The sequence below is a fragment of the Tursiops truncatus genome, chromosome 9 (assembly GCF_011762595.2).
Source record: "Tursiops truncatus isolate mTurTru1 chromosome 9, mTurTru1.mat.Y, whole genome shotgun sequence".
NCBI lineage: Eukaryota > Metazoa > Chordata > Mammalia > Artiodactyla > Delphinidae > Tursiops > Tursiops truncatus.
In genome coordinates, this window is record NC_047042.1 from 29645288 (window position 1) to 29656857 (window position 11570).

At 37.8% G+C, this 11570-nt stretch overlaps 1 protein-coding gene across 4 annotated transcripts in view; it reads left to right on the top strand.

Moving 5' to 3' along the window:
• DMTF1 (cyclin D binding myb like transcription factor 1) overlaps nucleotides 1-11570 on the top strand; it is a 44051-nt gene that overhangs the window by 31071 nt on the left and 1410 nt on the right. For all 4 annotated transcript variants that reach the window (XM_019928977.3, XM_019928997.3, XM_019928967.2 and 1 more), the window contains 7 exons: nucleotides 852-1080; nucleotides 2303-2454; nucleotides 3985-4194; nucleotides 6955-7040; nucleotides 9735-9890; nucleotides 10437-10814; nucleotides 11392-11539. In XM_019928977.3, the coding sequence (XP_019784536.1) occupies nucleotides 852-1080; nucleotides 2303-2454; nucleotides 3985-4194; nucleotides 6955-7040; nucleotides 9735-9890; nucleotides 10437-10814; nucleotides 11392-11539 (1359 nt within the window). The remainder of the gene's footprint in view (nucleotides 1-851; nucleotides 1081-2302; nucleotides 2455-3984; nucleotides 4195-6954; nucleotides 7041-9734; nucleotides 9891-10436; nucleotides 10815-11391; nucleotides 11540-11570) is intronic.

The window sequence follows — 11570 nt, forward strand, 5'->3', positions numbered from 1 at the left end:
GGACTTTGTCTTGAATCCATGATACCCAGAACTGTGCCTAGCACATAGATATTCAGTATATATTTGTTGAATGAATGCCTGAAAGGCAAGCACATAGCCTTTTTGAAATTTTCCAGAAGTTTTCAGCTACTAGTAACAAAATGGAAACAGAGTGGAAGACATTTTTAAGAGGTTTTCTTTTTTTTTCCTGCTTTTCTGCTTAAGCTTTTCTAAGAAAAAGACTAATAGGAACATGTGATATTATTAGTGGGTTCATGGGTTCAAAAAAACTGAAATAGAAATATATGTGATTACCAGTCTCAGACTTATATTTTATCACAGTAGCTTGGAGTTGGGAAAGGAGATGGTATAAACCTAGTTTTTATTTTTACCGAAATGGGTGGGAAGCCATAGGTGTTACTCTACTTGTCCCTCCTCTTTCATTCCTGTAAATAATGGTCTCTATTGAGCTTATTACTTCACTTCTGCGGAGCAAGGAATCTTAGGTGGGACTAAGAAAAAAGTATGAATGTTTGTGTCCATCAAGCCATCAATGGAACACTTCCCAGTTAGGACTTAATATAACTTGAGAAAATATAATTTTTTCTAGCTATGTTTTGAGTAGTTTTTCTTTCCTTAAAGAGTCAGTCCGTGCTTTCTGTTAGGATTCTATATTTTCTTTTGTAGTACTAAGAACTTTACTGGGTTAGTAACTGTCTTAGCAGATATATGCAGGATTTCCATGTTTCATTCAGAAGTAATTCTAATACTACTGCATACTTCCCATCAGTCTCTTGAAATACAGGGCTGAATCTGATTTGCAAAATAAGGAGAAGGTAGCAGTGGTAGTCTGGATGATTTCCTTCTTTCAGGGAAGTGGACAGAAGAAGAAGAAAAGAGACTTGCAGAGGTGGTTCATGAATTGACGAGCACTGAGCCAGGTGACATAGTCACACAGGGTGTGTCTTGGGCAGCTGTGGCAGAGCGGGTGGGTACTCGCTCAGAAAAGCAGTGTCGTTCTAAATGGCTCAACTACCTGAACTGGAAACAGAGTGGAGGTACTGAGTGGACCAAGGAAGATGAAATCAATCTCATCCTCAGGTTTGTGTCCTAAATCTTTTAATAACAAAAGCTGCTTAATTGCTGTGGCTATCTAGATTGGCTTTCCTCTTTTGGTTTCCATAGATGCCTAATGTCTGAAAAGCATCCTTTCCATAGAGAGCCACTGTTTAAAATCCTAAATATTTCATATTGAGCTCTTTTTTGTTTTGTTTTGTGTTTGTTCCTTTTTTAGTGGATTTAGTGCTCGTGTAAAGTACCAGATTGAAGGCGTGGAGACTGAAGTCCTCTCTATATCCACAGAACAGGTATGGCACAGGCAGCGGCAGTGCAGCTTTTCCGCTGTCCCACCAATGTGCCTCAGTCCTAGCCAAGAGGGACCATGTTGAGGGTAAGAGGGCTATCAGTCTCCATGCCCTTCAATCTTTGGCTACTATGCTAAGATTGCCCAGTCTACAGTTACCCCACACCTTCAAACTGGACCAAATTAGACACTTCCATTTCATACATATCCCAAAATAGCTTTAAGATAATCCCAAGTTTATTTTTTACATTAGTTGGTTTAACCATTAAGACTCAGAAACTCAAATGAGCAAAAATACCAGCAAAAAAATAGCTGAGACACTTAAGTAGTAGAAGTTGCTTTTGTGGCTACACCCTACTGAAAATCAAGATCGTGACAGTTAAAAGTAGAAAACAAATAGACATTAAAACCCCAAATTTAGTTGTACTATTTTGTATTGATTGTGGTTTTTTGGGTTGCTGCCTGAGTATTGTTTTTATCTTTTTATCACTTTGTTTTGAGTTTTGTTTTTAATATAGTTTTTTCTAGCTAGTCATCTTTATAAATAGTTCCTTTCTAAGTAATTTTGTTTATTTTACAAATGGAAAAGCTCAGATCTAGGAAATAACATTATAACACACTATAAAACATTGTAGAACACTATACAACTAAACCTGTCCTTATCTTATTCTAACCTTTAGCTATGCCCTTTCCTTCATGGTGCTTCATCTGGTTCTGACCATTTATGGTATGGCCCATTGGTGGTACCATTAACAAGGCTGCTACTGTGATGTTTCATAGCTCTTAGCTGTGGAAGCAGGTCTGCACTCCTGCAGTCCATCCTTTCCTATGTACCTAAACAGTAGCATCTCAGTGACACAACCTGCCATTCCCTTTATTGCCAGTGCCATCATCTGTAGTTAGAGGAGGGTTCTTATGGAGAAACAAACATCTAACAGACGCTTATTTTGTAACTTGCAGGATAGCAGAGCTTGATGTAGCTGATGAAAATGACATAAACTGGGATCTGTTAGCAGAGGGATGGAGCAGTGTCCGTTCACCACAATGGCTTCGAAGTAAATGGTGGACCATCAAAAGGCAAATTGCAAACCATAAGGATGTTTCATTCCCTGGTAATGTATTATTTGCTTCTTAAGTCCTTCCTTTGTCTTACCGTATTTAGTCCTCAAGGAATTAGAGGTTAGAAGTTCTTTGCCTCAGCTGAAGAGATATGAATCATAGTAGGCTTTTACTTCAACCTCTGCCCTATTTCTTTGGGTAACTGTCTTCCCCTGAGAAGAGTTGATATGATTTTTAATTCTCAAAGCACCAAAGATAAACTATACACATCGGGCTTCCCTGGTGGCGCAGTGGTTGAGAGTCCGCCTGCCGATGCAGGGGACGCAGGTTTGTGCCCCGGTCTGGGAAGATCCCACATGCCGCGGAGCGGCTGGGCCCGTGAGCCATGGCCGCTGAGCCTGAGCGTCTGGAGCCCGTGCTCCGCAACGGGAGAGACCACAACAGTGAGAGGCCCGCGTACCGCAAAAAAAAAAAAACTATACACATCTACACACATTCTTATCCTTTCACATAAACTATGAAGAGGAAGTAAATTTTAAATGTGTATTTTCACTGTATACAAAGATGTAAGAACTTACATTTAAATCAACTTTTACAAATTGAATAATTTCAAATAACTGGGTTAGAGAAATTCTGTGGTGATTTATTTTGTAGAACAAAAGCTTGCAGATTTCTAATTTCATTTGTTATGTAAATCTAGAGATCTTAGGTTTGCTTAAGTGAGATATAGCATACTTTCCACTTCACTGTCTGCTTTGTTCTTAGACACGGAACTAAATTGTAGTCTGTATGATTTAGGTAATCAGATTCCCTCCCATTGGTCTAGTGCTCCAACTTTCATTTTTGCAAAGGAAAATTAAATGCTGAGGAATTTGGCTTGATGAAAATGTGATTTTTTTCTTTAAATACCCAGTTATAAATTTATTTTACACTTTAAAAATTATAAATTCTGGTATAACCAGGAGAGTGAATGAATACTAATGTAACATGAACCCAGCCAGATTGCAGCATTACCTGAGAGGATTGATGTAGTTTATCATGATTAGTAGAGGAGTTGGCTTTCCTGTACAAGAACTCAAGGCGGTTGCATACTGTTTGGAAAAGCTCAGCTGCTACTCTGGAGTTGTAAGTTAGACTCACAGCCAACTGATTATGTTCTTGCAGTGGCTAAAAAGTGCCCAGGGTTGGGGGAGGGAGAGTAGTAGACTATTCATTGCTGAATGAAAATAAGTTAATTAGCATTACCAATATTCTCCCTAAATAATAAGAATTTTATCAAGAAGTCCTAGGACATAGAAAATGTCTTATTTCCATGTTCCTTACAATGGCTTTTAATTCATCTTTGATGGCAAAAACAGTATCACGTTATGAATTTTTTAAATCTCTTTTGACGGATGTTTCCAAAAATTTCCAGACAGGTTGTAGTTTTAAAATATTTTTATTGTTATTTTGGTAAGATCACATATCCAGTATACAATTATTTATTCCAAATACTTTCCCTCCTTACCCCCCACCTCCCTTGCTGCTTAGATGGTGGTCTGTCGGAGAATCAATGTTCTTTTTGTCTACCCATCTCCCTTCAGTCTTGATAAAAGGTCTTAAACAGTTACATGAGAATCAAAAAAACAACCCAACGCTTTTGGAGAATAAATCAGGATCTGGAGTTCCAAACAGTAATTCCAGTTCCAGCGTACAGCATGTTCAGATCAGAGTTGCCCGCTTGGAAGACAATACAGCCATCTCTCCAAGCCCTATGACAGCCCTGCAGATTCCAGTCCAGATCACCCATGTCTGTAAGTAACCTCCAGACTCCATGCTATTTGAACTATATGATTTCGTTAATGGCTCTGACACCTTTCAGTCTTCTAGAATGTTGACAGAAATTTATCCAAGTTGAGAAATTAAAGGAGATCTAAGGCATTTTTTGTTTATTAGCTTGATTAATATTTGCACAAAGGATGAATGTGTGACAGGAAAGAATGATAACCCACTGCCCAGCCATTATAAACCATTTTAAATCATCTTACTTTCTAGGTGTTATAAAGAATTAATGGTTAATAGAAAACTACCTAAAATACAGTCAACTAAGCAAAGAAAGAGAGTCCCTAGGATGGCACATCATTTGTAGTAATTCACCAGAAGACACACAAATGAAGAATGGATTTGAAGTCAAATGTAGAAGACATGGGTTTTGGTGAGGTTGAAAAACATTTTCTTCAGAGAGTAAAGAACCAGTGTCCTACGGGAACTGTTTTGTTTACCCCTCTCTTTTCCTTAGCCTGTGACATTTTTTTTGTGCTTAATGAGATGAGAACCCAGTGATTGTTATAGGGAGAGGAAATTTATTTCCTAAGATCTAAGCCAAGTTGATCTTTCTACCTTTCCATTAGAGAGGGACAGAAAAGGAATGAGGATAAAATTCTCAGAACCATATTATTTTTCACTTTTACCTCACTTTTTTTCCCCTACATAATGTTATTTGCCTATGGAAAGGCCATTGCCAAGAGTTTATCAATCACTTGGTGTTATTCTCAATCAGGGGATTATTGGCATTTTAAGTGGGACAGTTCTTTCTTGGCAGGGATGTCCTCCTGCACACTGCGGGATGTTTAGGGTCCCCTGACCTCACCCACAAAATGCCAACCGTGCTTTCCAGTCAGTATGACAAATAAAAACACCCTACAGATTTTCATATATACTCTATGATCCCATTTGAGAATCACTGGGCCACTTATTGGCATTATTAACACTGTATTTCTGGGAATTCCATGGTGGTCCAGTGGTGAGGACTCCTTGCTCTCACTGCCCAGGGTGTGGGTTCAATCCCTGGTCAGGGAACTAAAATCCCACAAACTGCACCGCACAGCAAAAAACAAACAAACGGACCAAAAAAAACAAACAAAACCTATATTCTGATGTTTAAATTAATTATGCTTGTCTTATTCTTAAAGTTCTAATTTAAATTTGGTTATTTGCTTTAGCTTTCTACCAGTGCAGTAAAGCATGAAGAATTTATTTTCTTTAGCCCTGCTTGTTTTGTTTTGTAGTCTTGAGGATTGCAAAGCAACTGAAATTACTAGTCCACCATAAATGTGAGAGCTACTGTTGGCTAAAAATTTTTTGTGCATGGAGAATGTTACAGTTTTCCTTGGCTATTGGGTTGACAATACTTATTGGGAAAATAGCAAACGTTTTATAAATGGTACCTTAATATCGTTCACAGCATGGCTTTTTTTTTTTTTTTTAAGTACTAGAATAATTTTATTTCTTCCAGCAAGAAATGTGAGTATAGTAAGAGTTTTACAACACACCCATTATTCTTGTCATTTGGGCTAAAGTCTCACGATTGTTTCTTCCTTTAGGTTAGAGGTCAGGGATTTGCAAACTTTAGGGCCAGAACAGTAAATATGAATATATTAGGCTTTGCAGGCCACATAGATCTCTATGGAATTTTCTATTTTGTTTTTAAACAATCCTTTAAAAATGTAAAAAAAACATTCTTAGCCTTGAGCCACATTTGTCTCCAGCCATAATTTGCTTACCTTTCATTTAGGTTATTTATCTGAAATCACTTCAAATTATTCTAGGTATGATCTTAAGAATACATCACATAGTAAGAGAACTAACATGAATTCAGTGCATTTCTTTTAAACTGAGAAGCATTATAGTCAGAATATAATAAACTAACATTATACATTAAAAGTCAATTTCAAATCATTTTTCACATAGATTTACCTACAGGTGGGACTGAAAGCACCAAACGAGATTACATTTCTTCTCATTAGCCCTAGTTCTGTATAACCTTGAGCAGACAATGATCAAGTCTGAGCCTCACTGACATATCTGTAAAGAGATTATACTGTCTGATCTCTGAAGTGCTATTTAGTCTCCCTAGTACAGTCATCTGAAACTATATATATTTCATGTTTCTGATCCTCACAACAACTATATGAGGTAGACAGGGCAGATAAAGTCTCTGAACATTAGTTTGGGTTAAAGTAAGTTATTTGCCCGGGTTTACATTGCCAGAAGTGATGTCACTACAACTAAAGCCTAGTGTTACAGGACACCTGTATATTCCAGACATCTATACTTCTTACCAGAAGGTCCAGGAAAACTTATTTTATCAAGTTCCTGTCTCTTTGCAGGTTAGCCTTAGTGTATTCCTCTTACTTCCTAACATTAGAAATATTTTATTATCTATAGCAGAGGTTAGCAGATATTGTCTCTGTCACAGCTACTCAACTGCCCTTGTAATGGAAAAGCAACTGCAGAAAATACATTAACGAACAGGAATGAGTGTGTTCCTATAACACTTGATTTATAAACACTGATAGTGGGCTGGATTTGGCTGTGGGTCATGGCTGGCTGACGCGTATATCTGTGCCATCCCAGACAAGTCCATTAGATTTCTTATCTCTTATAAGAAATTTAAATGACTTTGGGTTTCCAGGCAAATTATTCAATATGAGATTGCCCTCATAATTAATTGAGTACACTAAGAAAATTTAAATTTACGAAGTGTTTGTTTATTGTCCTTGTTCTTACCACAGCTTCAGCAGACTCCCCGGCTGCTACTGTTGACTCGGAAACAATAACACTAAACAGTGGAACACTACAGACCTTTGAGATTCTTCCAGTGAGTAACTACTTTAAAAAGCAGATATTGGCCATTTTATGCATAAGAAAGATCAGTTGGTATCAGTTTTAGAAATGTTATATAAGCAAAAGAAATGTAGAAATTAACCTGATTGTCATTAAGTGTAACTATATCCATGGCTTTGAAAGCCAAGATGGTTAGAAAACAACATAAATCAGACTTCCACTTTTATAATTCGTCTTTTTTTATCTATATATAAACCAATAATATGTTCTTTTTATAGATGAAAATGACAGTGCTAACAAGTAGGGTACATGCTATGTATTTTTATTGAGTCATAAACAAATATATACTCAAAAAGTTCATATTGGTTATTTGAGAAAAAGTTTATGGAATGAATTATTTAACAACAGTCAGTAAACACTACTAGCCCATTGGGGGATACAGGATTTAAAAGTCCTAGTCATAAATGATATAGCCACTTAGGCAAAGAATCTTGCAATCCCTAAAAAGGTTAAACATATAGTAATCATATGACCTACCAATTCTAATCTCAGGTATACCTAAGAGAAGTGAAAATATATGTCCACATAAAAACTTGTACATGAATGTTCATAATAACTAAAAGCAGAAACAACTCATATGTCCATCCGCTGATAAATGGGTAAATAAAATGTGCTGCAGCCATACAAATGATTATTTGGCAGTAAAAAAATATGCTACCACGAGGATGAACCTTGAAAACGTTATGCTAAGTGAAAGAAATTAGACACAAAATATATAGTGTACGACTCCCATTTATCTGAAACGTCAAAAATAGACAAATCTGTAGACAGAAAACAGATTAGGGGTTAACTATGCTAAGAGGTTTTGGGGAGAGATGGGGCATGACTGCTACTTTAAATGTAATTCCTTGGAGGGGTGGTGATGAAAATTGAAAAGAAAAATGCCCCAGTTCTTTCCCTTCTTTCTAAAATAGGTAAACCCAGAATTATTAGCTCATTTTTCATGAAGAATATATAAAGTATATTTTATTTAAATTATGTCAAGATTTATTTGCTGTGAAGAACATAAGGGGTATTAGTGCAACAGTTTATTTATCCTATCCACAGCCAAATCTCATAGGAATGGCCCACCTAGCAAAAGGTTCTTTTGTTGTTGTTGTTGTACACGGGCCTCTCACTGTTGTGGCCTCTCCCGTTGCGGAGCACAGGCTCCAGACGCGCAGGCTCAGCGGCCATGGCTCACGGGCCCAGCCACTCCGCGGCACACGGGATCCTCCTGGACCGGGGCACAAACCCGTGTCCCCTGCATTGGCAGGCGGACTCGCAACCACTGCGCCACCAGGGAAGCCCCAAAAGGTTCTCTTTTGGATCTCCTACTAGGCCACTTGCTTAACTTAAGCCTCGGTTTCCTAATCCATTGGTCTCCAAAATAGGGATGTGTAAGAAGACCATTTGCCATAGGTAGAAAACAACTTCGTTTTTCTGCCACCTCACCCTCCCTTTCCCCCTGGCCTAATAAACAATATATACACATATATTTAGGGTATGTGTTCAGGTTTTAACTTACAGGGTCACAATCAAATATTTAGAGACTCTTATTTATAAATAAAACATGATAATAGTGCCTCAGCTTCAAAAAATTATGAGCATTAAATGTATTTAAGCATATTAAATAAAACACATGTATATGATATACATGTACATGTAAAGTATTTATTATACTGCCTGATCATATGTGATTAATAAATACAACCTTTAGGAAAACAGCTAGCTTTCACTTTTATAGAGAGGGAGGGGACAAAGTGAGTTGAGTCCCCATTGTGTGCCAGGCACCATCACAATCATTTCTAATCCTCAACAAACCTTTCTATGAGAAGTAGTTACTGTATCTGCTTTAGCATTACAGAAACCTAGATTCAGTGAGTCAGTAGCCAAGAGAGCTGCTGTGGCCTAAGTCCACAAGACCACATCAGACTAAAGAACCCAGGCTATACGACTTTAACTTCCAGCTCTATTCTAAGTGCAAAAACTTTTCCTTCAGAGTGTTAGGATAAACCAAACTCAGATTATCACGTAGAAGCTTATGGTTGTGAAACGTGTGTTGTTGTTCAATAGTTTTGTTACACTTTCATAAAAGATCTCAAAAGATAAGCGTACTGTCAGTGAAACAGCTTTTCAATTAGAAGTTTTTTCTTTCAATGAACACTAATTGCTATTTCTATACATTTTCTCTGAACATAAAAAAATTTCCTAAAATTATACTATGAAAAAAATCTATTCAAGTAAGTAAACACTGCCATAGTGCCTTTTGGAAAATGTGAAGCTTTTTTAACTGGGAGACTGCTAGTTTTTATGTGCTACAGAGAAGGGATAAAGAGGGGAGACGAGGCATGCTGGATTACTGTGCTAGAAACAGTGGCTTATGAGACCATGTCTTGGACTGAAACAGATAGCTGAGACCAGACCATAGACATACAGGGAGTGAAGAGTAGGATCAGGCCTTTCCTCTGTTAAAGCTGCAGGCCGAGAAATGACTTACAACAGATAAATGGTCCAGGATGTTATACCCTTCATTTTATTATTTGCCCCTTCCTGATTGGTAAGTACATTTGTGGCTAGTAAATTAAAGTCCCCGTTTTGGATGTAAAGCTAGACTTAATGGGTACTAAGTGTACTTACTCAGTGGTTTGATGCACCTGTGTTGATCTTATTTTTCTTCTTCCTTCAGTCTTTCCATTTACAGCCCACTGGCACTCCAGGCACCTACCTACTTCAAACAAGCTCAAGCCAAGGTCTTCCGCTAACTCTTACTGCTAGTCCCACAGTAACCCTGGCGGCTGCCGCTCCCGCTTCTCCTGAACAGATCATCGTCCATGCTTTATCTGTATGTCACCTTACATAAATTCCTTGATTTTTCTAGTTTCTGTAGAAAAGACTCGCTAACTGATAAGTACCACCAGAGATGGACTCATGTGCCTTCAATTACAATATCTTGGGGGAGGGGGAAATAAATTTTGAGCTCCTTTCAAACACTTTAGTATCGATACCTGTTAGGGACCAGGATTAGTTGATACAAAATATAAGAGCCAATACTAATGTAGTCCATTTATTTAAACAATTCTTCCTACCACTGTTGTCCCAGGAGCAATGTTTTACACCTTCACTGGGGTACATCCCTTGTTCCCTGGGTCTCCTTACATGACATGGACTTCCGTTAGGGGAAAAGGGATATTACGAGAGCAGAGGCCCCACTGTGTAAAGAATAGGGTTCTAGAAAAACAGTGATAAGAACACTGAAGTTCCAGAGGTGAGAGAGAGGCAGGAAGGGGACAATAGGGTACCACTTATAAATATCATTTGTTGTCTATAACTTTAGTCTGGTGGGTACTTTTTCATTTTGCCACTGATTGTTTTCTTTAACATTTTATAGCCAGAACATTTGTTGAACACAAGTGACAATGTCACAGTGCAGTGTCACACACCAAGAGTCATCATTCAGACAGTTGCCACAGAAGACATCACCTCTTCCATATCGCAAGCAGAACTGACAGTGGATAGTGATATTCACTCATCTGATTTTCCTGAGCCTCCAGATGCCCTAGAAGCAGACACTTTCCCAGATGAAATTCATCAGCCTAAGATTACTGTAGAGCCATCATTTAATGATGCTCATATATCCAGATTCAGTGACCAAAATAGCACAGAACTGATGAACAGTGTTATGGTCAGAACAGAAGAAGAAATCTCTGGCACCCACCTTAAACAAGAGGACGCACCCTCCCCTTTAACCCGGGCTTATGTTACTGAGGTAAGTTGCACTTAAGGAAATAGCCTTAAGCCTCAAACCTGCAGTTTGGGAAAAGCCTAGAAATCATTTATGGAAAGATGTCCTCAGTACCTCCTATTTTCTTTAGACACACAAAATAAAGCACAAACCCCTACCTGACCTGAAGTATCATTCAACCAGCAGTGTTGCTCTTACCACAGTTCCTCACTAAAACCTTTCCTTCTCCACCCCCTATAGACTGAGAAATGTTTGTTGGAACCCATGGAAGCATTTTCCTGAGGATGGTTTGTAACAGGTCTTTGTGGTTCAGTTTAGGAACCTCATCCCACAGTGTTACAGCTTTGTTTCTTCTATATTCAGGGTCTATAGCTGAATTGGTTCTTTAAAATTATTTTTTGCTAGTATGTAATACATTGGGGTATGAGGTTATTACTTTTGTCCATTTTAAGACCTTAACTTTGATTTCTTTTAATTTTAACTTTAAAGTGGGATAATATTTGAAAGTTAAGTCCCTTCAAGCCTAAATATGTTTGGAGAATTAAGGAAAACTAATAAGGAATATGAGACAGAATCTCATTTTTTAATTATTATTACTTAGGATTTAGGGTCTCCTACCATAGAAGAACAAGTTGATCAAACAACAATTGATGATGAAACGATACTTATCGTTCCTTCACCACATGGCTTTATCCAGACATCTGATGTTATAGATACTGAATCTGTCTTGCCTTTGACAACACTAACAGGTACTGTAACTCCTTCGAGTGCCTGATAAAT